The sequence below is a fragment of the Dioscorea cayenensis genome, chromosome 18 (genome assembly GCF_009730915.1).
Source record: "Dioscorea cayenensis subsp. rotundata cultivar TDr96_F1 chromosome 18, TDr96_F1_v2_PseudoChromosome.rev07_lg8_w22 25.fasta, whole genome shotgun sequence".
NCBI lineage: Eukaryota > Viridiplantae > Streptophyta > Magnoliopsida > Dioscoreales > Dioscoreaceae > Dioscorea > Dioscorea cayenensis.
Window position 1 is genome coordinate 18,384,218 of NC_052488.1, and position 27,006 is coordinate 18,411,223.

At 37.2% G+C, this 27,006-nt stretch overlaps 2 protein-coding genes and 1 non-coding gene across 3 annotated transcripts; 2 read left to right on the forward strand and 1 right to left on the reverse strand.

The window, feature by feature from the left end:
- Nucleotides 1–18,783: 18,783 nt before the first annotated feature.
- LOC120281900 (putative clathrin assembly protein At1g25240) lies at nucleotides 18,784–20,116 on the forward strand. The gene has a single exon (XM_039288596.1). It carries the CDS (start codon nucleotides 18,999–19,001, stop codon nucleotides 20,022–20,024), a length of 1,026 nt encoding a protein of 341 aa, XP_039144530.1. The 5' UTR covers nucleotides 18,784–18,998; the 3' UTR covers nucleotides 20,025–20,116.
- Nucleotides 20,117–23,706: 3,590 nt separating this feature from the next.
- On the reverse strand, nucleotides 23,707–23,813 carry LOC120283128. Its single transcript, XR_005543129.1, has one exon. It is a non-coding gene; the product is annotated as a small nucleolar RNA R71 (small nucleolar RNA).
- Nucleotides 23,814–23,943: 130 nt separating this feature from the next.
- LOC120282873 lies at nucleotides 23,944–25,294 on the forward strand. Its single transcript, XM_039289708.1, has 2 exons — nucleotides 23,944–24,093; nucleotides 24,710–25,294. Exons 1-2 carry the CDS (start codon nucleotides 23,944–23,946, stop codon nucleotides 25,292–25,294), a joined length of 735 nt encoding a protein of 244 aa, XP_039145642.1.
- Nucleotides 25,295–27,006: the final 1,712 nt, after the last annotated feature.

Below are 27,006 nucleotides of genomic sequence, written 5' to 3' on the forward strand. Positions count from 1 at the left end.
GAGAAAAAAAATAATTACAAGGCTCCAGTAAATTCCTCTCTTGGGGTTACCCTACGGAAAACCCCCCACTTCCTCTCATACCGCCGAAATGGCTGCAGTCACGACTCCCCATGCAAGGGCATTTTTGTCGATAAAATTTTAAAATAACACCGTTGACATCCGTTACATGCTTTGGGGGGTTGAAAAGCATGGAAATAAAAAGGAAGGGGTTTTTGGGGAGTGCAAAACTAACGGGGTATTTTTGGCAATAATGCAAACTTAGAGGGTGTTTTTGGCAATTTTCACTTATTTTTATAAAGAGATACCTTTTTTCTCTTTATTTTCCAAAAACAAGTTATCAAATAAATTAAACATTTCATTAGATTAATTAGACGTGTGAAGTTGTCTTTTGTTATCAAACAGCATATATTACATTCCTTTGTAAAACTATTTTTTTTTTTAGCATAATTTCTATAATTTGTACTTTTTCCTTTTAAGGGAAATTTAATGCCTCTATGGTTGATTTTTTTTTTTTATAAATTAGTGAAAAACACCTTTTTCATTTTTTTACATTATGTGGTCTGTTTGGATAGCCAGAAATTATGCCATAATCAGTACAATATGGCATAATTTAACATTTTCTGAAAATTATGTCATATTGGTTGTTTGGGTATTTATTTTAGAGTATAAAATTATAGCATAATATAGGTATTATGGCATAAAAAAATATTCCACTAAGAGTGGAATATTTTCTCATTTTAAAAAGTCTCTCTCTTCCTTTCCATCCAATCACCAGCAATGGGCCTACCGACAGTTCGGCAAGCCTCCGGTGACCGCCCAGCAGTCCTGCCGACCTCCGGCGACCGGCCACCGGCGGTACGACCAGTCTCCGGCGACCGGCCCCCGGTCCAGCCGATCTCCGGTGACACACCGGCTGCCCACCGGTGGTTCGGCTGACCTCCGGCGGTCCAGCCGCTTACCGACTGGCCTCCGATGACCGGCCACCAGTGGTTCGGCCGACCTCCAGCGACCGGCCACCGATCCACCGGCGGTCCATTCATCGATCACCTAGTCTCCGTAATTTTTTTTTATTTTGTTCCCAAACACTCATTCTGTAAGAATAAAATATACCATAATTTCTGTAATAATCACTTGCACTTCCTACATAATAAAATTATACCATATTTTTTTATTTTACAGCCAAACAGGCCCTAAAAGATTTTGAGTTCAAAATCTCTCAAACTCAAGTAAAATAAAAAACCATTAAATTATACCTTGGTTCCTTAGCTGATTTTTCATTTGTCATTTCCTATCCATGATTTTATATTTGTCATTTTCAATTTGTAAAACAATATTGAAACCAAGCTGGTTCAGGTTTTCAGTGGCCACTGGTCCATTATTCAAGACATGTAAGCAAAAAATCTTCAATGTAGATTAAATTCTTAAAAATAAAATTAAAAAGTATTTTAAAAAAATTGATGATGTCCCTAACTAAATTCAGCCTAATCATTTTAATATATAAATATTATTTCCATATTTACATAATAAATAACATAATAATTTTATGTGGAAATTGCCAAAAAAAAACCCCTAACTTTGTCATATTGTCAAAAAAAAACCCCCTAATTTTACAATCCCCAAAACCACCTTCCTTTTACACTCCATGATTTTGAAAAACCCAAAGTATGTAACGGTTGTTAACGGAGTGATTTTTAAATTTTATGGACGAAAATGCCCTTGCACGGGAAGTCGTGGTTGCGACTATTTCAGGTGTGAGAGGAAGTGGGGGGTTTTTCTTAGGGCTACAACCATTTGAGCCGTTTGCTTGTCTTCTCTCAACTCGTGTCTCCAGCTATTTTTGTACATTCTCTATAAAATTCAGCTTTTCCCTTGCCATCAGTGTCTCGAAGGAGAAGTCCCGCGCAAGTATTTGGCATTTCATCAGTTTGCAATCTAAGGTATTGATTATGGTTTTATGTTAACTATTCTGTTACAAAGAAACATTTTTCGGTTTTGTTTTGTGATTTTGTTTTTATTGGAAGACATTGAAGCCTGCAGGGGGATTTATCGGCTGGGGTTTTGTTAGTCTGCAGGGAGATTTCTCGGCTAGGGTTTAGTTTTGTTTTACATTTTCGTCTGTGTACACAATCGAAATAGTTTTTCAACTGTTGTGATTTGTGTAATGTTTATAATGTATGTTTCCCCTTTCAATTGATATGGTTGGAGTTGTACAAATGAGGTCTCCGTTTAAAGAATAAGCTTTTACCGTTTAAGTTTTGTCGTCTCCGTTTATATATTGGAATCCCTATTTAATAATATAGGTATCTATTTAACAAGAGATATCACTGTTTAAGAATTGAGAGTTTACCGTTTAACAACTTATATTTCCGCTTAACAATTTGTGAATACGGTGGCTGAATGTGCTGTTATTGTCACAGGCTTGTGATTATGGCGATCAATCTAGTTAATGGGCGATGCTACTTGACACCGGTAGTGGAGATCGTGGCTGAATTGAAAGTTCACATGATCCTTCGACACTAGGAGATCATCCGAAGGACACCGTTTGCAGCATTCACTGAGTTGCAAGCTATATTCCAAGAGAGGGCCCTTCTTGATTCTCTGTTGCAAAGGTACGATAGCCGCACCAATAAATTCAGGATCGGGGAAAGCATGCTGACTTTCAGGCTTGACGATGTGGCCCTCGTTCTTGGTCTGCGTTGCGATGGAGACGCAGTCGTGTTTCAGAAGAAGAAAACACGCTCAGCTTTTGAAGAGAGGCATTTATCCAAAACCTACGAGAGACATAGAGACTCCATTAGGAGCACTCTTCAACAACTCGTTAGACAGAGGGGAGAAGAAGAAAATTTTGCAAAACTACTGATGGTGTACCTCATGGGTACAATCCTCTTCCCAAATACCTCATGCTCGGTTCCTAACTTGATCGTTGATTATGTCGATGATCTACTTGTCATGAGACGATACGCATGGGCGCAGGCGACGCACAAGTGGCTTATGGAGGATATTCCACAAGCAGCCGCTCGAGTGTAAGCTAGATGCGCGGGAAAGAAGACCAACACAAGGTATATCAAGGGTTGCACAGTCGCACTTAACATTTGGTTTTACGAGCTGACCTGAACCGAAAAGAAAGTCTGTTTCGGCATGATCCCAAGGATGCTGTGCTATGCTGAAAATACTTACCGGAAGCAAGCGACGATAGAAACCAGTTTGTCATCTCTCGAAGGAAAAGACGTAATAAATCATGAACAATGTGTTTAACAGTAGACGTTAATGTTTAAACATATTATTTACCGTTTAACTTTGTTCATTTACCGTTTAAAAAGTATTCTTCAATGTTTAAAACTTTTATTCACTGTTTACGTTTATGTTATAATGTTTAAATATATAAGTTCAATGTTTAACTATAGTTTTTATTGTTTAAACTGAATGATTTTGCTAAATTGTTTGGTTTACATATGTTAGTTTTCTGAGCTGGTTCCGGCGAATGCTGATGAAGATATATTTGTTCAGGCCAACCGTCGGTTCGATACTATTGCTCTGAAACCACTTGCTCGAAGGCAAGATGAGAGGGCAACCTCTTCCGTGCGCGCTTGACGCTGGAGAAGCCCTCCCCTACCCGCCAAATTGTAACACCCCCACCGATGATGACATCGACAATCCCCCTGATCGTGGCAGCCCACCCACCCCGGACCGTGGCAGCGCCCCTGACGGCACTAGGCGAGGATGTCACTATAACTCTTATGCAGGCTTGCCAGATATTGATGACCGAGTTCTCTCGGCTTGTCGCTCAGGTTGAGGCATTGTAAGGCCGGTCACAATCGACTGCGTCGTCCCTCCGAACAAATGAAGTACCAGGGACGGACGCGGCGTCGGATTTCGATGACGACGACATCATCGGAGAGGCCATTCGAAAACGGCCTCATTCGAAGAGGCTTGCGAAAAAGAGGAAAACAATGATGCCTCCGTCTCCACCGCCGGCTGATGATAAAACAATAGTAGCATCATCGGCAGCTGATGGTGTTATCATTGATGACATGGCCGTTATGATGGAGGAGATCGCAGATGATGTTGCCATTGCCACGGTTGATAAGATCAATGACTCCGTCATGAACCCGGTGGAACGGGCGGCTAACAGTGCGGCATCAAAGATGGACACAATCCCTGAAGAACAAGAACCAGCTAACATTGTGTCTCCCATTGATGCTGTTGCTGTGGCCACGGTTGAGAAGGTCGTTGACTCTATTGTCAATAAAATCATAGTCACGTTGGAACCAACGGCCGACATTGCCGCATCGAAGGCAGACACAATCCCACAACAACAAGAAGCATGTAAGGATATGTCTCAGCTTGATACTGCCGTCGTGCCCACATCGAAGGAAGATGATGCTGGTGCTAAACACCGACAACCGTCAACAACAGTGCAGCATGATGATCCCAAAACAAATGTTGACGAGGGTCAAGGGAATGCCGCCGAAATGTCAAAAATTAGAAGAAGTTCAAAAAGTCTTTATTCCGAAGAAGAAAAAATACGTTGGCCAATCGCGCCTCAACAAGTACGAACAGGAGTTGATAAGGATCTTCCTCAACTGCCCTATGGACAAGTAAGTTTGAAGTTTTTATGGTATTGTTTAAACTATTACATGTTACCCTTTAAGTTATATATTTAATGTTTAACTATTCCAGATATAATTTAAACTATTATATTTTACCATTTAATTTATATAGTAACCGTTTAAATATTCGACATAGAATTTAAATGGTTGATGTATCAGTTAAATATTTACAATATTGTTTACGTATCTCTGTTACCGTTTAAACGCAACACTGTCGTGTGGAAGAATGACTCTGTCAGCCTCACACGGTCTAGGTTATTCGATCTGCTTGAGGGGAAAGAGATGGTCGCAGACGATGTGATGGACGCTTTCGTATGTATAATCCAAAATTCGCTGACGATAGTGCCATATCGTTATAAGAAGCGCGCCTCCATCACACGACTACTGGCGCTGTTTATGTCAATGCAGGAAGATGCACATGATACCACTATGGCTATGATCGGAGATGCCACGCGCAACTTTCATGATGTTGAAATTGTCATCCTCCCGATAATTATGAATGGCCACTTCCATATCGTCATCCTTGACAATGACAAACAAGAATACATGCATTATTCTTCATGCTAAAGCAAGAAATACGATAAAGACGCGCTAGACATGGTAAGTGCTTTAATAATTTGTGTTTGAGTAATAGTGTTTGGTAAATAACCGGTATTCTAATATCAACTTGTATACGTCCACAGCAGAACCTATTCGACCTTTGTATTGACATGAAGTTCGGCGAGTCGGTGACCGCAAAGTACCCACTTGTTCATGACACTGAAACCCCACGACAAAAACAAGGAAGTGTCGACTGCACCGTCTATGTGATGCGATTTATCGAGTAATTACTCGCAGATGAGAAGCTACGGCTTCCACAGACGAACGTCCCTTATCTGTAATTAAAGTATGTTTCCCGCATACTTAAGGAGGGGAAGGCAGTCAGCATCACTGCCAAAGGGGAGTGTTCGAAAGCGGGTTCATAGAATACGTTGTCTTAGTTTCAAATGTAAACTAGTTTAAATTCAATTCATTGTTTTCGAAGAACATGACAAATTTTGTTAATGTAAATTTACATGTATCTATATTTATATACTTGACTATTTTTTTAACCTTCTAGTATCATTGTTTAACTTGCACTTTCATTGTTTAATTTTAAGTTTAATTGTTTAACAATCAATGTCATTGTTTAAATATCCATGTTACAGTTTAAGAAGAACTAGTCACTTGTAAAAATAACTACTTAACGTTTAAAATAATAATGTCTCTATTTAAATACATGTGTTAACTGTAAGAATAAGGTTTTCTCTGTTTAAAAATGAAAAGTTGGCACACAATTAAGTTTGTTTCTTTTTAAAAATCAACTGTTTTACAATGGCTAGTCGGCGCACAAAGGGTTGTGACTCGATCCTCTTTTGCCTAGTACGCCCAGGTTGCTTTCTCGTCACAGGCGGTCGCAGACGCAGTTCATGATTTCTGTCCGTAGGCTTGTCATCGTCGGGTATGGGGAATATAGCTTCCTTATATGTCAGTTTGTAATTGTCGACGGTGAAGTAGCCGCTAATAAATCGATGAACGTTGGTGTCTGTCTGCATTATTGCAGCGCAAGCATGTTTGCACGGGATACCATAAACTTGCCACCTGCGACATGAGCATGTTCTGATGGCAAAATCTATAGAGTAGCTGCACTAGTCAATCACTTCATAACAATCATCGACACAATGACCAACACGAAGATTTCGGCTATCCTCCACAAGTATCTCCACCTTCGAATGTATGTCCGGGCACAAGTAGGTCTCCCATTTGTTCGCTTGCTCACGGCGGTTGCATAACATGCACATCAACTTGAACCTGTACAGCGTACAACACAAATCTCAGACAAGGTTAAGCGAAGACATTAATATTTAAATATAAACACACTTTATTAAACAGTATTATCATAAATTAAACAATGATGTAGATGGTTAAACGCAGAGAAATATATTTGAATATTGATAAACTATCTTAAAGGATAATACAAATTCTTAAGTGAAAATGAACATTCGAATACCTTATGGAGTCGACCATCTTCGTTACCGGCAAATGCCGAACTTCTTAGATCCAAGCATTGAACGACTCCGCGACATTCACTACACCATAATGGGTCTTTAGCGGCATTTATTTTGCGGCATTTTTTCCAAACGCCACTATATTTATGACTTTAGCGGCGTTTTTCCATAAACGCCACTAAAAAAATAATTTACCGGCGTTTTCCTGCAAGTGCCACTAAAGTACTGTAATTTAGCGGCGTTTTTTGTAAAAAACGCCGCTAAATTCTAGATGTTATTAAATTTCAAAGTCATAAAATTTATATTTAGCGGCGTTTTTTCTAAAACGCCACTAAAGTCATAATACTATAAAATTTCAAAGCACACAATTTATGTTTAGCGGCGTTTTTATAATAAACGCCACTAAAGGAATGTAATTAGTGGCGTTTTTAGAAAACACGCCGCTAAATTCCTGATATGATAAAATTTGAAACTAATAAAATTTATATTTAGCGGCATTTATGACTAAAAACGCCGCTAAAGTTATGATATAATTAAATTTTAAAAGCCAAAAAATTTAGATTTAGCTGCGTTTTTTCCAAAACGCCGCGAGATGGTAAAAAATTTTTTATTTGAAAATTTATAAAATTAAAAATTCCGTGGCGTTTGTCCCAAAAACCGCAGTGAAAATCTAATTTTTTTAATTTAAAAATTACAAAATTAAACTTTAGCGGCGTTTATGCATAAAAACGGCGCCAAAATTTATTTTTTTTGAAAATTCAAAATTTGCGCCGTCTTTTTTGAGAAAATTTGAATTTGGCGCCATTAATTTTAAAATTTTTATTTAGCTGTGTTTTTTAAGAAAAACGCCGCTAAATACCATCAGTTTTTATTTTGTATAAATACCCTTTGATATTGAAAAAATTGTGAAAATGATAATAAGTTATGATGAAGAAGAAGAAGATGAAGATGAAGAATGTGATGACGATGATGATGACGCGATAAGAAGAAGAAGAAGAAGAAGAAGAAGATGATGATGATGATGATGATGATGATGATGATGATGATGATGACGATGACGATGATGATGATGATGAAGAAACTAGAAGAAGAAGAAGAAGAAGAAGAAGAAGAAGAAGAAGAAGAAGATGATGATGATGATGATGATGATGAAGAAACTAGAAGAAGAAGAAACAAGATGTGAAGAAGAAGAAAAAATAGAAGAAGAAGATGATGATGATGATGATGATGATGATGATGATGATGATGATGAAGAAACTAGAAGAAGAAGAAGAAACAAGATGTGAAGAAGAAGAAAAAATAGAAGAAGAAGAAAAAGATGATGATGATAATGATGATGATGATGATGATGATGAAGAAACTAGAAGAGGAAGAAACAAGATGTGAAGAAGAAGAAAAGAGGAAAAAGTGAAAATAATAATAATAATAATAATAATAATAATAATTAAAAAAGAGAAAAGAGAATAATTTAAAAATAAAGAAAAAAAATCTAAAAAAAGAAAAAAACAATAATAATAACAATAATTAGAGTAGTTGTTTTTCTTTTTTATAAAAAAAAATCAGGTTAAAAAAATTTACATTAATTTTTTAAATTATTTTTTAAAAACGCCGCTAAAGAACAGATAAACGCCGCTAAGTTAGTGGCGTTTACAAATAAACGCCGCTAATATAATTCGTAAATTAATTATTTTATAAGGTATAAAACGCTGCTAAAGGAAATAAAAGCGCCGCTAATTTAGCGGCGTTTATCTTGAAACGCCGCTAATTGCTGGGACATTGCCGACACTATCTTTGGCGGCGTTTTGCCCGGTGTTTTCGGAAATCGCCGTTATGGTAATTAGCGGCGTTTAAAAACGCCGCTAAATGTAAAAAAAAATACGCCGCTAAAGACCCATTATGGTGTAGTGATTGGAATACATCTCACCCCAACATTCGCCTCTGAGCAGATAATTCGACCAATGTGCCATATCCGATTTATTAATCAACCAGTGATGGGCTTCGGGTGATGTGGCCTGTAGTTCATTCATGGTATCATCGAAATCTTTAGCTGTGGATGCCCACGCAATACAAAAGTATATAGACCAGCACTCCTCTCTCAATGTCTTCCCTAGTCTGACGTTGCCTTTCATGAAATTGGCCTCCAAATGTCGAAAACAGTATGCATGTGGGGAAGAAGGGAAGACTCTCGCAATAGCGTTCACAAGGCCCTTGGACCTGTCCGAGACGAATGTAATTATCTCATGATAATCTCCTTCCTCGTATAAAGCATCACCTAACTTGGATATGAACCAAGTCCAATTGGCATCGGTCTCGTTGTCGACAATACCGAAGGCGACGTGGAAGAAACCATTGTTTCCATCTTTGCCTGTAGCACCCAGTAGAGTACCCCGATACTTTCCAAGGAGGTGGGTACCATCAACGAATAGCAGCGACCTGCAAGCCTTCTTGAATCCGACAATACACGCTCTGAAAGAAAAGAATGCACGTTTAAATCGCTCACCGTCTCTTTCCACAATCGCAATGATGTCGGGGTTTGTCTCAACCACCTTATCCACGTACCAAAGCAACAAATCGTAGCTGGAGATGTCACTATCGTCGAGCACCACACGGGCATACTCTTTTCCCAATCAAGCCTGCTTGTATGGAATGTGGACACCATGTTCCCGCAATATGTCCTTCTGAATGTCAATGGCTTTGTACAAGGGCCAGTCTTTGAGTTTCTGAATCACCCGTGCGCTTACCCATTTTTTGGATGCTTTCGGGTGTGAGGCCGATCCCACTCCACCACAGCAAGTGTGTGATGGGTTCATTGTCTTTATTCTGAAAGTATTTTTATTATATTCTTTTGATGCATGAAGACGCCATTAGCAACCAACGGCAGCGCATTCCACAGTCACCCGGTGTTTCTCGTTCTTTATGAATTTGAAGTCGAAATTCAATTTGATTGCGAAATTTCGAAGTGCGTCCCTAAAATGTTCAACGCCTTCAAAACGTTGTCCGATATCTAACGACAACACTTCAGAATGATCTAACAAGGAAGGAAGGCATCCCACACCGTCAGGTTCGCCATGGAGTTGACTTGGAGCGCTCGCAGAATCCGAATTCCTGCCAACACTTCAGTTTAAATGAAATCATCCATAAGTTAAATAGAGACATAACATGCTTAAATGATAAAATCATAATTTAAACGTTAAGTCAAAGAGATACACGATGAAGATAAAATTTACTTGCAATCAGAATATATTTAAACAGAGCCTGTTAAACTTAAACCATAATGAACTTATACAACTAGATAAACATAAAAGAGAATAATCTTATAACGAGAAAAACTCATTTTCAGTAGGATTCGACAATGCCACATCGTCTTTCTCCACAACAAGATCGACTACAGAGCATTTGAAGATTGAGTGAACGTGACACATCCGCTGGAAGTCGACATCGTTTTTTATTGGACAAACCGTTTTATACCCATCGGGTGTGATAAACTTCACCCTCACAAGAAAAACATCGTGACCCCATCGCTCACATATCTCAGCTAACACCGACTCCCAAGAAGTCAACGCCGTGAACATTAGCACTCTTCCCTCCCCGTTGTATCTACCAATACCACAAAAACTATCCATAATATAACTTCTAAACTCGAATCGAACAAACTAAATGAGAAGAAGAAGAAGAAGTAGATGATGTAAAGAGCCTTCTAAAATGTGTTTCACAAAAAAGTACGCAACTGTATGCATAAAGTCAGACATGATGTGATTGGGCGGTATTTTTCACACCATTTTAAAGGGCAAAAAAGGTATTTCATTACATGGACCCACTTGAAGTGACCGACAAGGGTTAATTCCTAGAGACAATCATTACTGGCTCCTTGGTTGGTAATTCTTCTTCGTTTTCCACCATTGCCGCTTTCAACCATTGTCTCGAAGTTTTTCTTCGCTTGTAAGGACGATGCTGCAGTGTGAAGTCCTTGCAAGCGACCAATCGACTGCAAGCGAGAAGCGGCGGGAAGTAAGCAAGTGACGATAGAAGCCAACCTGTCATCGCTCAAAGGAAAGTACTCCACTTATCATGATTCTCTCTGTTTAAATATCAATCTTTAATGTTTAACAAATATGATATAGTGTTTAACATATTGGTTCACTATTTAAAATCATTTTATATAGTTTAAACAAATATGTAAACCGTTTAAATATTATCATTTCACTATTTAACAATATATGTTATTGTTTAAATTGAATGCTTTTACTGACATTGTGTTCACTGACAGAGCCTCCATGAAGAGAACATTTGAGCAGCTTGCTTGTTCACTGTTTAAAATAATTCTTAACTGTCGTTTAAACCAATATGTAAACCGTTTAAATATTTTGATTTAACTGTTTTAAAATATATGTGATTGTTTAAATTGAATGCTTTCTGCGACATCGTGTTGAAGATGGATATTTTTCCAAAACATTATGTTACAGGCATTCCATCAAGCCTCTTGGGTACCTCATGGGTCTCTATTTAAATGTCAACCTTTTTACGTTTAAACAATTATATATATTCTTTAAACTATCTGTTCACTGTTTAAATAATTTGTATATCGTTTAAACATATTTATTTTTTTGTTTAAACCGTTGTCACTATTTACACATTTTTTTTTAAACACCGTTGTCATTGTTTAAGTAGTAATACGATTTTGTTTAACATTTTGTTTGTTTACAATGTCTTTTTTGTTTCTAAAAATGTTTAAATATCAAAGGTTGACACTCAAATAAGTTTGTTTCATTTATAATATTTAAACATTAACAATGGCCTCTAATTAAATATCAAAAGTTCACACTCAGATACGTTTGCTTCATTTCAAATAAAATATTTACAACATTTACAACATCCACAACATTTACAATGTCTTCACGGACATCGAACACTTGCGCGTCTATTTTAGTTCGTCTATTAAGATTTCGGCTTTCCTCAACAAGTATCTGTACTTTCGAATACTCACGGCGGTTGCATAACATGCGCATCAACTTGAACCTGTACAACGTAGAACACAAACAGTTAAAAAAGGCAGTTAAACAGTTAAACGAAGACAATAATATTTGCACACTAAGGAACTTTTTTTAAACGCTGAGAACAATTCTCAAGTGATAAATATCAATTTCGTTTTAAAGTATGTGTTGTGGTCACCCTCTCTGGAGAATCCTCCGCAATCAAGCAATGCGTGAAAACTTTCTTGTCCTGATCAAGTCAAAATGCCCGCTTAATTGCTTACCCATCATCCTTCGCATTCAAGCAATTAGGCGGGCTTTCTGACTTGAACAGGAAAAGAAAGTTTAACTTGTTGCGTGATCGATTCTCCAGAAGAGGATGATCACGACAAATCCTTTATGGTGGTCATAAAGATGAAACTCATGAAGATGAAACTCATGCGAGAAGAAGCAGAGGAAGAGAAGGAGGGGTGTTCAGGGGAAGTGGTCTTCCTTCTCATTTATGGTGTGAAGTCCGTAAGCCGGTTGACGCTTCAGATTCGAGAAAAAAAAATGGAAACGCACGGGGGACCTAGCTTTTCTCATTAACGAGATAGAATTTAATGCCGTCATTAATTCTTGTGCACGGGATACCATAAATTTGCCATTGGCCACCTGTCAATACTTCAGTTTAAACGGATCAGAAAATATTTTAAGGAGAGACATAAAATGTTTAAATGATACATTACAATCTTAAACGGTAATGCAAATAGTTAAATACTGACAAATAAATTAAACGAAGAAGACAATTGTTAAATATAAAAATAATGTATTTAAACAGAGACAGACGACGTTAAACGGTAATCAACTTATACAACTAGATAAGCATAAAAAAGAAGAATCTTACAACGAGAAAAACTCATTTTCAGTAGGATTCGACAATGTCACAGCGTCTGTCTCGACAAGATCGACAATGGCATATCTGCTGGAAGTCAACTTCGTTTTCTATTAGACAAACCGTTTTATATCCATCGGATGTAATAAACTTCACCCTGACACGGGGAACATCAAGACCCAATCGCTCACGTATCTCAGCTAAGCTAACTCTAATTCCCAAGGAGTCAGCGCCGTGAACAATAGCCCTCGAATCGAAGAAATTCTAACCTTATCAAGAAACCGACAGAATTCAAATATAACAAACCAAATGAGGAGAATAAGAAAAAAAAAAAAAGAAGAAGATGTGATGAGCCTTCTAAACTTTGTTTGACAAAAGGCACCAAAATAACTAGCAAAATTGTATGTATAAAGATTAGACATGAAGTGAGTGACCGTTTTTTCCCGCCATTTTCAAGGGCAAAAATGAAATTTCATAACATGGTTGCGTTTCAAGTGAACGGTAGAGGGTAAAAGGGAAGTTAAACAATAACGGAAGGGTTGTCCGGGGTTTGCCAAAATTGGAGGGGTTGTTTGGGAATTTTTGAAATTCACGAGGGATAAACAGTAATTTTCCCTAATTTTATTATAGTAGCTTATGATTAAATATAACTATACATTCAGTAGATTTTCATTTATATGCATTTGAAGATACATGAATGTCAAATTTGTTGTTTAGTTGGATGTAATTAAAAGTTGGATGTAATTAAAAATAGTAAATTATATGATTTTTTTGTTTAATTTGAAGAATTTATAAATCTATATTCAAAAAATATGTATATGAGTAGGCGTACTTAAAGTATTCGTCAATTATAGTATATTAATTTAATTATTTTAGTTATCATATTAATTAGTCTAATTATTAATTAAAATTTTATTTTAGTTAATATACTTATGTTAGTTTTTAATAACAATTTTATTTTTATTTATTAATTTAAATAATTTAATTATATATATATATATATATATATATATATATATATGTTATTGTAAATATATAAAAATAAGAGATGATTGCATGATAATCATTTAAGACTTGGAGGGAGCTTCCAACTCCCGGGCTATTGACTTACATCCACCCATTTTGAGGACAAATCAAAATCCTGAAAATCAAAAGTTAAAAGGATTTTAAATTATGGTGGATTTGACAAATCCACCAAACTTAACAATGGTTCTAGGATAAATAATGATATATTTCCGTAGTAGGCCTGAATGCCAGTTTGGCATTCACATTAAATATCTTGTCATTCTTTCTATTTTCTAATTTTTTTTCAAAAAAATTATAATTACTCTCCATTAGGGTTTAGGATTTAGGTTAGCATTTACGGTTTAGAAGTTCAAGGCCTATAAAGTTTAGAATTTTATAGATTTTAGGGTTTTATAGCTTTGGGTTTGAAGCTTTAATGTATTTCAGGTTTAAGATATATTATTGAATAAATGGCATAAATATTATGCTCTCTATTATTTTTTAACTTAATTCATACTGATTTAAAAAAAAAAATAGTTTAAATTAGTTGATTACTTATATTTTATAAAAAAATTTATTACTTTCGAAAACTACCCCTATTTAAAAATTCACTAAGTGGAGTATATGATTTAATGCTTAGTTGATTATTATTTATTGAAAATTATACAAATACATAAATTATAGGGTAAATTTAAAAAAAAAATATTTAATACTACACAAAATTTCTAATATAACAAAATTTCTAATGTGACAAATAAAAAAAACAAAAATAAGCTAAAAAAAACAACAAGTAAAAAGGAACGCATCACTGCCAACTTAGCATCTATTTCATTTGAAAAACATACTTGAAATACTTATTATGTAAATATAGCCTAACTCCAACAAAAAAACAAACAAACACCTCATAATTGTATGTTAAATTAACCAAACACAATGTAAAGAACCAATTCAATCGATTTTAAAAGTGAACAAACAATTATCGTATTTTGAAACTAAAATAAATAATCAGAGCATATTTCTAAGGGCATAAACACAATACAACAATTTTGAACCGAAACTTGAATAAATAATCAGAGCATATTGCTAAGGGCATAAACACAGTATAACAAATTTGAACCGTCTCCATAATATAGAGTTGATATTCCCAAGATCAAGGATTCCACTTGTGGCAACTGCCAAACAAAGTAAACTCTAATTGGTACAAATGCTCCTTGGATTCTGGTTTGTTATTTCAAATGTATGACAATGACTATGCAATTATATTTTTAAAAAACATAATCCATCCGTAAAACATAGCTAGATTATATCAAGTTTATTACAATATCTAATACCAAGAAAGCATACATAAATGTATTTAGATTCAAAATCAAAACCTTTACGCGGCCCAATATCCAGACGATAGACCAGTCAACCAATTTCCAAGTAAACACAATTTTATTGTTAACATTTGTAATCAGATTTTTACCAAACCAAAAAAAGCGACAATGGTGTTGAGAGTCCCACAGGAATGGACGAAGATGTTCGCCTCACCTTCGACCCCAATGGCCGGCCGGTCTATGTGCCCGGTCATACTCCCTCCCTCGTGTGAGGAGGATGAGAAAGACTTTCGGTCCTTTGATGACGAGGAGGAAGACGTTGGTGTGTTTTCAGAGTTCTTGGACCAGATGCTTGGAGACAAAGAGGGGTTGTTGAGTGAGATACCGACTGAGGTTGGATTGGGAATCTATTCCGGTGAGTCGCTGGCGGTTGTAGAGCCTTGCTCCCATGGTGACCAAGGTATCCCATTGGATGAACGACCAACAATGGCCGAGCGTCACCTCTGTGGAAGTCTTGGATGTGCTCGGCTTGTTGGTGATGTGGCTAAGAAGGATGCTTGCCCGGCTTTGGTTGAGCCTTGCTCCCATACTGGTAGGCAAGTTAGTCTAACGGAAGATTATCCTGCTGTGGTAGAGCTTGGCTCCCACGCTGGCGATGGTGTCTCGCAGCTAAGCCCGTGGGCGGCCGTGTGTGGGAATGATGGTGTCTTCGGAGCTTGGGGAGTGATGGGGGATCAAGAGGAGGCTCGGTTTGTGGAGCATGGTTGGTTAGTACGTAATGAAGATAGCATTTTGCATGGATCGAGTGGGCATCATGGCGAGCAGTGGTTGGGCCATCTGGTGGGCTCGCATGTCTCTTTTGCAGGGAAATATGGCGATCAGCAAGGTGTTGAGGAGATTGCCTGGGTGTTTGCCTTGGAGTGTGGGGTCTCGTCGGTAAGTCTTAAGATGGCGATCTCGATCCGTTATGAGGAGAGAAGGCTGACGTCCATTTCTCACTTTGAAGAGAGGACACACGCGGTGGAGTTAAACTCTCGCGTTAACGATCGACGACCGACGGTGGAGTGGAACTCTCGTTGGAGGATGGTTGCATGTGCTGATCGTCCGGCGACGTGCGCTGGGGTCCAAGGAAAGGTTGTTGGGGTTGTGAAAAATGAAGGGGCGACTTCACCGCCGGTGGTCGAGCCATGCTCCCACGGCGGTGAAGTAAAAGCTCTGTCATGTATTACGACTCCAATTCGACGGACCGCTAGTCCCTCTATTGTTCAACATTGTGCTCTTGGACGAGCTGGGGACTGGTCTCCCGAGCATGATCATCATATGCGTTGCATTGTCCCCTCAATGCGTTGCTCGAGACCACGACGTGTCGATTCGGAGTTTGCTCGCCATCCGATGATGCAGAGCGTTTCCCTAGACGCTGATGAAGACTTGGATACGTATCCAAGTCTTATGAGTTTTGATGTTGTTGACGGACACGTGGCGGCCATGCACAAATCGGGCGTTTGGTTGGCTTGTACGTTAGGGATTTGTTCCTCCTTTTGTACTTCTGGGCTGTTGATTGGTGGGCTGGGTTTTAAGTGGGGCCAAAAAAGTGAGTTGTTTGCTAGGTGCCTGAGTAACTCATTGTTGGGTGGTATTGTGGTCCTTGTATTGAGCCAAAAGTTGGGCTGCAATGGTTTAGGTGGGCCTGATCGGGAACCAGTTGTGATGACCTTGTGGTTCTCAATTTTCGGGCCGAATTGCGGGCCTTCGCATTCTATTTTAACTGGGGTGATTTTGGGGTTTGTTTTAGTTGGAGGTTTTAAAGTGAAGTTGGTTGATTCCTTGCTGACCACCTGTTATAGTTGGATTTTCTTGGCCCAACTTTCATTGCTACGAAGGGAGTTCGTATGCCGAGGAGGCACTTCTCTGGATACGGGCTAATCTCTTCAGTCACCGGTTTTTGGAGGAGGCCTTTTATTGTCCCTCCTTTTTAGCATGTTGTCACTTCGGTGCTTTGATGCTCTTTTTTAGTGCCTTCACTTTTTTTGGAGGTCCATCGATCTGTCTGCTTTTTATTTTTAATCGAAGTGGTTTATCCATCTTTTCAAAAACGACAATATCATTTATGTGACTTTTTCAAATTAAATAAAAAAAAATTTTATGTTAAAAAATTCTTTGATATGGACCTATTTAGAGGATTTGAACCATCATACTACACTGGAGCCAATGAGTCAAACCACGACCCAAATTAAATTCAAATCAACCCAAGTTATAATCACCCAAAAATCTAATGAAATGATTTTGACCACCACGGTTGTACTCAATTTTTAATATAATAGAATCATCTTCTCCTCCTCTCCTCCTATGGATTTTTTTTTTTTAATTTAAATTTTTAATTTTTCACAAAAATTTATGTTATTTTCTTTTATTTTCTTTTGCTCACTATCATTTGTTGTATCTCCCATCTACCGTTTGCCAAATTTTTAATTTTCCAAACACTCTGTGAGGTATCACCATCCATTCTTTGCAATTCATGACCTACATCTCCACAAAATTAATAACGAATCTTTAATACCATCAACATCCAAAAATGAGTCATGGCATTTTTCTAGGTTGATCTATATTATGAGTGGTTGAGTTTTGATTCTTTTGAAGGTATTATAAACAATTCAAAATGAACTCAGATATTACCTAAACAGGACTATGGCCATAGTCCTGTTTTGATTTGCCTATAAAAGGAAGGAAAACAAGAACTAAGGACAACTTACCACATAGAAAAAAATTACTGCAACATAGTTATTAGCTATAAGCTTCATACGATATTAACAAACAGAAAACAATTAACTTAATGAAATGATTAAACCCTGTTCTTATCATTGCTCACCTTCACAGTGTTGCTTTCGATAAGCCATCAATTAACTTTGATTTTCTACTCAAACAAGACTAAATATTTAAGTAGCAAATTGGTAGAAAGGACACCAGCGTCCCCAAGATGAAAGAATGCATTTGGCAGCCAATGAAAGACTCAAACTAGTTAAAAACAAAACAAAAAGCAAAACGTTTGCAAATACCATACTGTTATATATCACATGAAACAATATTGCCATCTCTATAAATTTGAAGTAATTTCTACCAAACTCACATATATATCTTCAAAAGCTTAGTATCACATGTAACCTTCTCTTCATCCCTATGTATATTTTGAAGTAACTTTGATTTTCTACGACAGTTATATACACCTTCAAAAACATAGCATTATGTATCTCTATACTACTGATTATTTGCCCATATAACCTTAGTAGGTTTTCTGAGACCGAAACATTGAACACCAGCCATTGGTCATTAATTGATGAATAATGCTGCACAATGTACACACACACACACATAGGTTATTTGCACATGACTCCATGAGATCCTCTGGTTTTGCAACAAACATCCTTAATTCTTCCTAATTACACAATTCTTTGAAATTTCCTGTGAGATATATATACACAGCCTTCCTAAGAGCCTTGATATGGATCAACTTTAACACTAAAGTAGTAAAATATTCACCAGGCTAATGGAGAATAAAAAGTCTTTCATAGATCAGTTTCTATCAGTAATGTTATCTTTAAAAATCATGAAGATATTTTTAGAAATCAATTTCAAACTAGTTATGCACATATATATATATATATATATATATATATAGGCCTGATGCCTGGTAAAGGCAATGAATAAAATCACACAAAGTTCTCAAAAGAAAGAAAAATTCAAGAGAAACAGAAAAGAAACAATTTTGGACAACAAGTGGACAACAAGAGGAAAATAAACAAACAGATAAAATATTTGTCATGTAGCAGTAGCAGTAACCAAAAATAGGAAAAGAAGAAAGGTTGTAGTAACGGCAGGATAAAAAAGAAAACTGAAAAACATACCCCTCTCTCTCTCTCTCTCTCTCTCTCTCTCTCTTTGTGTTGTGTGTGTATGTACAGTATAACCCACCCCACCCATCAATGCAAACCCACGTAATTCCAGCCAATCAATCCATTTTGACCCAGCCCTTTTCCTACTAACCTTCTCCTCTTCAATTCCTTCCCTTCCCTTCCCTTCCCTTCTTGGTCGGCTGCAATCGTGCTTCCCAAATTCCCAATTTTTTTAATTCACAAATTCCAATCTAATTCAATAGAATGCCAATTCTTCTTCATTGGAGGACAACAAGGTTGTAGTTTCCAATGTCCAGGGCCCGCGAATGGTGGCGCCGTACCACCGCCGCGGCCAAGGATCGCCGGAGTCTATACCTCTGCCGAATTCGCGGCGGCGCTAAGCGGCCTTGGGGCGTCGATCTTGAGAGCGCCGTGATCCGCGCGACGAGCCACGACGAGCGCGCCGTGGACTACTCCAGCGCCGGTCGCGTCTTCACCTGGGCGCGAGCCTCCCCGTCCTTTCTCAAACCCCTCATGTGGAGCATCGCCCGCCGCGCCACCCGCACCTCCTCCTGGCCCGTCGCCCTCAAGTCCCTCCTCATCGCCCACGGCCTTATCCTTTCCACCACCGCCGGCGCCGGCTCTTCTCTCGGCCGCCTCCCCTTCGACCTCTCTGATTTCCGGGACCGCTCCTCCCCCGCCTTCTCGTCCTTTGTCCGTGCCTACTTCCGGTTCCTCGACCTCCGATCGGTCTCCACCGACCTCGATCCAACTGACCTTTATGACCTAGAGACCCTCCAGGAGCTCCTTGACCTTCTTCTCCAGATCCGCCCCTGCTCCGATGGAATGGAGGTGAGTCTCATCCTGGAGACCATGGACTGCGTGCTTATCGAGGTCTTCGAGATCTACAGCGGCATTTGCAGCGGGATCGCCGGCTTCCTGGTGGGATTCCTGGGATCGAAAACAAGGGATCTCGGCGACGTGGAGAAGAAGCAGGGTGTGGTGGGAATCAAGGTTTTGAAGCGCGCCGGCGAGCAAAGTGTTAAGCTCACCGGCTTCTTCGAGGTTTGCAAGGGCTTAGGGGTCAGCAATGCCCGAGAGCTGCCGGCCGTCGAGCGGGTACCCGACGAGGACATTGAGGACCTTGAGAGGCTGGTGATCGCCGGAGGAGGAGGAGGGATAGACCGGGAAGAACGGCAGGGAAGTCCGGCGACGGTGGTGACGGAGGAGTGGGTAGTCTTCGAGGAGACGGAGGGGTATTTTGGGAATAAGGATAGGTATTGTCGGAATCCGGCTGTTGTCGATGATGTCAGGGATTTGATTCTGTTTGATTGAGACTTGAAATATGATGTCATATCCATTTTTGTGTCAACCTTTTTCTTTTTCCTTTTTCTTTTTTTCTTTTTACTTTTGTTTATATATTTTGTTGTGAGGGTTTTCAGATATATATTTGGTTGAGCTTAAAGTCTGAATAAGTTTTTAATAACTTTTTCCCCCATTTTAAAAACATTAATAATTTTGGAAAACAAAATCCTATGTTTGCTTTTATGCGCATTTTGATAAATTTGTTTTTAATGAATTAGATAAAAAATTTAATTTTTTTTATATCAGATCACAAACTATGGATGAGCAATATATGTACTGTAGTTGGTTTTTTAAAAAAAATATTGCAAAAAAATAATAAATTAACAAATATGTATGTTTTGGCGCATTTTGGGGAACAATGGAAAAATTTTCCGTTATCTTTTTATTTTCTTTTTATTTTAATTTTTTAAATATGAAAAATGGGAGAGCATCTCCCGGTTTCATTTTTTGAATAATCACTAAAGTTTTGTAAAATTGCAATTTGCTCACTTAAATTTGATTTGTTTCTAAATAATCACTGAAGTTACTAATTATTTTAAATAACAGTCACCCGAATGATTACCAGCTTCATTAACTGACGTGGACACTGTGAAAAGTCCAATCAACATTTAGAAAATTGTATCCACATCAATTAATGAAGCCTGTAATCATTCGGTGACTGGCATTTGAAATAATTAGTAACTTCAGTGATTATTTAGAAACAAATCAAACTTGAGTTAGCAAACTTTAACTTTACCAAATTTTAGTGATTATTCAAAAAATTAAACCCCCGTTTTCCTCTAAAAAAAAATAAATGAAAAGTGAGACCTCCTTGTTTTCACTTTTTATATTAAAAAATGTATAATATATATATATATATATATATATATATATATATATATATATATCCGTTAGTCACCCTTCTAATAAAAAATTTTTTACACTTGCATTTTTAAAATTTTTTTTTATATAATCCCCAATTTCCACTTCATACCACCTCCACTCCATTTTCATTTTCTCCTTTCCTAATCCTATTTCAACTTCTAATTATCGGGTATTTTTATATTTACACATGTATAGGATTTTTGTTGATAATTTTTTATGGGGTTCTAAGGATTATAGATTGACCACAGTTCATCCATTTTACTAAAAAAAGTTTGACTATCCTATTTTGTGCTAAGTACTGATGAGTATAATTTGCACTCAATATATAGACCTTCTTTAACTCATAATGAATTAAATTTGAATTATTTTGAACCAATTTTACTCATGATCATATTGTTATTACATTATAGGAAAGAAAAAGAATGATTTGAAGGAAGAACATGTAAAAAGCACAAAATTGGAGGAAAAAGAGCAAAGTTTCAACAAAGAGGGAACAAGCAAAACAGATTGTATAGCGCCTAGGCCCTAGCATGCAGCGCGTAGGCGCTACAACATCAAGAGGTGCAAAATATAAAATATAGAGCCTAGGCGCTATAGTCTTTGGCGGCTAGGCGCTACCCCGATTTTTATGTTATAAAAGGGGCTAGGGTTGAGACGATAAGAAGGGGGAGAAGAATTTCGGAGATCAAGAGGCCGGGAGTAAAGATTCAGCACGGATTCATTGCCAGGCTTTAGTTTTTTAGTTTTTCTTTGTTTATTTGATTAGGAACATTATTAATATGTCAAACTTTGCAATTATTATGTTCCAAATACTTTTTCTAGGGCTACGATGTGGCCAGACTATGAAAACCTAGATTCATCTTTGTTTAATTTAATTGATGCTTGTTTTAAGACTATGTTGGATATTTTAATCTATGCTTAATGCTTGTGATTGCTTGATCACCAATTGCATGATTAGTAATTTGATTTGAGACCGAGAGGTGATAATTGAATTAGGTCGTGGTTGAAATATCGTACCATCATCATAAGATAGAGATATTTATGAGGTTGTATGCATCTTTATAAATTTCTAGAGCTTAATGAGTTTCATAGATTCACAGTTATCTCAAACATGAAGTTAACTTATCAGTGGAATATGCTATTGATGCTTGAGAAAGATCAATATGTAATTTAGGGAAATTTGATGACAACATAAGGAACAAATATTGATTGATTAAACTAGATTATCTAGGTGGAATTAGTCTAGGTGAAATAGGAAACACTAGAATCTCTTGACGTTGATTTCTTCTCATCTCTCTCTCTCTCTCTCTCTCTCTCTCTCTCTCTCTCTCTCTCTCTCTCTCCTTTAATTAGATTTTCTAAATTAAACCTCTTCAATAGGGATGGCAACTGGTCTGGTCGGGTGCGGGTATTACCATACCCGTACCCGTACCTGATACCCCACTAGTATACCCGAACCCGACGGGTTTTAAAAACCCAAACCCACACCCGCACCCTACAGGTAATCGGGTACCTGCGGGTATACCCGCCCCCGCTCCAATATTAAAAAAATTAATAAAAAATATATTATTTTTATTAAAAAAAATAACTTAAAAGTAATTATAATTTTATAAAATAAAATAAAATAAATAAAATAAAATAAAATAATTATAAAATTACAAGACCAAACAAAGAGGAAATATAAAAAACCCTAAATTGTTAAGTTGTAGAACATATTAGTATATATATATATATATATATATATGTATATATATTATATAAATATTTTAGTAATTTTAATTTCGGATTGGGTACGGGTTCGGGTCGGGTATTAGAATTCCCATACTCGCACCCACACCCGTTTTATACAAGTCGGGTTTTACCCGAACCCGACCCGAAACTCAGTTAAATCGGGTTTTACCAGTCAAACTCGGGTCGGGTCGGGTTGGGTTGGGTCGGGTATGGGTATTATTGCCATCTCTACTCTTCAATCTCATTAGTCAAGTAGAATTAGGGTTAGTAATTTTGGTAATTAATAAGCTCAATCCTCGTGGGAACGATACTCTCTTATCATTATATTACTTGTTTGCGATAGCATATACTTGCGTTATATAAATCACACCAACAAGTTTTTGGCGCCGTTGCCGGGGATTGTGTTCTTTATTAATATCAAGAAAAAAAAACTCTAGTTTTTCTTCATAATTCATTGTTCTTGATTTCTTTTCTCTTTCCAACAAAATTGTTAAAATTGAATGCGAAAATTTGGTACTAAAAGTCTTATACCTTTTCACTCTGAAATAGAACGTACGTGTCACAGGAACAGGAAGGAGAAAAGACTTACAAATAATCAATCACCAGAAGCCATGGATAATCCTAAGGAAGCAAGATTTAGGGACAATGCAACAACGAATGAGCAAGTATTTAATAATCCAATGGTGGTCAATCAACCAATGGTTTTGCGTGATTATGAGATGCCATCAACTGGGATTCAACCTGCGATTAGGTGGCCAATCATTCAAGCAAACAACTTGGAGCTGAAGCTGGTGACTCTTCAAATGATTCAATCAATTCAGTTCAGTGGGCTACCTAATGAAGACCCCAATCTTCATATCATGAACTTTCTTGAAGTTTGTGATAATTTAAGTATAATGGAGTGGATGATGAAGCAGTTCGCCTACGTCTATTTCCTTTCTCTCTAAGAGACAAATCAAGAAATTGGTTAAATTCATTGCCACCGGATTCCATTGTTACATGGGATGATCTTGTTCAGAAATTCCTTGCCAAATTCTTTCCACCAGCCAAAACAGCAAAGATGCGGATTGAAATCAATAATTTTGCTCAATATGAAGGCGAGACTTTATATGAGACATGGGAATGATATAAGGAATTATTAAGGAAATGTCCTGATCATGGGTTACATAAGTGGATGCAGATTCAAAACTTTTACCAAGGTCTAAACAACACCACCAAAACACTAGTGGATGCATTTGCAGGTGGAGCTTTAATGAAAAAAACTATTGATGAGGCATATGAATTGCTAGAAGATATGGCTGCTAACAACTATCAATGGCCTAATGAGCGAAACATGCCAAGGAAAGTGGCTGGAGTACAAGAAATAGATGCCATTACCAACCTTTCAGCCCAAATAGCAGCTCTCTCAAAGCAATTAAAAAACAGTAATTTGGCAGCAAATGCAGTAAAAACTACATCTCTGGCTTGTGAAATGTGTAATGGGCCTCATCAAAGCTTTGAATGTCCAGCTGGTAGTTTTTTTTTCACAAATGACAGTAAAGCAAGCTCAATATGTGGGGAATTTCAACATGCAACAAGATAACCCCTACTCCAATAGGTGCAATCCAGGATGGCGGAATCATCCTAACCTATCTTGGAAAAATAACTCAACCATGCATGAACAAAGTAATCCACCATAAGAGAAGAAAATAAATCTGGAGGAAGCAATGGCTCAGTTGGCTACTACTCAAACATAGTTCATGAATGAAACTCGTACTACTTTGCAAAATCATTTTGCACAAATAAGGAATTTGGAGGTTCAACTAAGTCAAATGGAAAGTATGTTAACAAAGAGACAACAAGGAAACTTGCCTAGCACATATGAGGCAAATCAAGAAAGTGTGGCAATGAACAATGCAATGCAATCACTTTGAGGAGTGGAAAGGAATTGAAGACCCCAGAGAAAAAGTCAGTCTGTAGATCAAAAGCATGATCAAGGAAACCTTGAACACAACAAGTCTGAAGCTCAGATTCAAGCATCATTACCACAAGATAGATTTACCAGAATTCCATTTCCTTAGCGCCTAAAGAAGAATAAGCTTGACCAGCAGTTTGCTAAATTCTTGGATGTATTCAAGAAGCTTCATATTAATATACCATTTGCTGATGCTCTTGAACAAATGCCAAGTTATGTGAAGTTTATGAAAGAAATTATTTCAAATAAAAAAAAGTTTCAAGATTATGAGGCAGTCGCACTTACTGAAGAATGCAGCGCAATCTTGCAAAAGAAGTTGCCACCCAAACTCAAGGATCCGGGCAATTTCACCATCCCATACTCAATTGGGAATGTGGTGTTTGAAAGGGCATTATGTGATTTGGGAGCAAGTATCAATTTAATGCCCTTATCAATCTTCAAGAAGCTTAACTTGGGAGAAGCGCAGCCTACTACAATCACATTGCAATTAGCAGATCGTTCATTGAAGCATCCTAGGGGAGTAATTGAAGACGTTCTTGTCAAGATAGATAAGTTCATATTTCCAGCTGAATTCATTGTACTTGACATAGAAGAAGACAAAGACATACCAATTATACTAGGTAGACCATTTTTGGCTACTGGGAGAGTGATTATTGATGTGCAAAAAGGAGAATTACATCTTCGGGATTAAGAGGAAGAAGTGACTTTCAACGTTTTTGATGCTATAAAATATCCTCAAGCAAGTGAATGTTGCTTTCGTATTGATGAGAAAAATCATTTGCAATTGAATGAGTTCGATGAGTTTCGGAATGAATCTTATAAAGATGACAGAACTTATAAAAAGCAAACAAAGGCTAGGCATGGAAAATTCAAGCTGAAGTGGTGTGGACCATTCACAATCAATAAGATGTTATCATATGGTATTGCGGAAGTCACTCATCCAAATAAAGGAATTCTCAAAATTAATGGGCAGCGGATTAAGCTATATTTTGGGTGGAGCTTTGACTAGGGTAAAAAGAAAATCATCTTGAACCCATCATGACAAAGGAGTCATCGAGCTGAGGACATTAAACAAAGCGCTAGCTGGGAGGCAACCCATGCATTTATTTTTAACATTTTATTTTATTTTATTTTATTTTTCTTATCTTATTTTATCTTATTTTATAGTTCAGCTCCCATAAGCTCCAACCTTCCAAGAACACCCACCACCAAAGGGTGACAGTGAAGAGATGAAAGTCAAGACATTCTGGGGAGTTTTTACCTTTATTTTATGCTTTCTATTCATTTACTTATTTCTCTTTGCTCACATTGAGGACAATGTTTTCTTCTAAGCTTGGGGGTGTGGTGATGTTTATAAAAAAAGAAAATGAAAAAAAAAAGTTATTTGGTTTGTGGAACAATGATGGCCTATGATAAAAATTCTAGTGACTTTCTAATCCATGAAAAACAATAGATGTGTCTCTCTTTTGACTATAGTGCTTGTGTTGCTCTATTTTTAGTTCCTTTACACTCTTAGCACACCCAGTTATGCTTATTAAGTTGTCCAAATGCTTAGAGTTCATTTATGCAAATTAGGAGCTTACTAAAGCCTTGAAAGACCCTAGAATTAGTTAGTTAGGTTAGTTGTTTAATTAAAAAAAAAAAAACAGAAAGAGCTACCACCTTTGATGTGTGAAGCCACTTCTGAAAAGTCAGATACTAAGTATGCCCTATTGGGAGAAAGGGCTACCTCAAAGGATGTGTGAAAGCTACTGTTTTAGAGAAAAAAAATTGATGATGGAATGAAAAAAAAGAAGAAAAAAAATAAAATGATGAAATATATATAAGTAAATAAGTTTGGGGGTTCAATTAGAGGTTAGGTGGGCTCTTATTTTTGCATAAACGAACAAGAGTTTCAGGATAGCGAAGTAGCAAAGACTGGACACAGACACACATAGAACCTTAAATGGAGTAAGATTTGCCCTCTACTTGAAATTGTAGACAGTGCTTAAAATTTCTTTTTATGGGTTTGAAAAATCCAACTTTGAGGCCGAAGTTCACTTAATGTTGTCATTAATCATATTTCATTGTTTCACGATATTTTTCTTTCTCTTTCTTTTGTTTGAGGGCGAACAAAACTCTAAGTTTGGGGGAATTTGATGAGTATAATTTATACTCAATATATAGACCTTCTTTAACTCATAATGAATTGAATTTGATTTATTTTGAACCAAGTTTACTCCTGATCATATTGTTATTACATTGTAAGAAAGAAAGAGAATGATTTGAAGGAAGAATATGTAAAAAACACAAAATTGGAAGAAGAAGAGCAAATTTTCAACAAAGAGGGAACAAGCAAAACAGATTGTATAGCGCCTAGGCCCTAGCATGCAGCGCTTAGGCGCTACAACATCAAGAGGTGCA

Excerpts from the sequence above, each read along its gene's own strand:
- LOC120281900 (XM_039288596.1), top strand. The coding sequence starts at position 18,999 with ATGTCCAGGGCCCGCGAATGGTGGCGCCGTACCACCGCCGCGGCCAAG.
- LOC120282873 (XM_039289708.1), top strand. The coding sequence starts at position 23,944 with ATGGCTGCTAACAACTATCAATGGCCTAATGAGCGAAACATGCCAAGG. Across the intron at positions 24,094-24,709 it reads GTAATTTGGCAGCAAATGCA|CGCCTAAAGAAGAATAAGCT; the intron begins GTAAAAACTACA and ends CCATTTCCTTAG.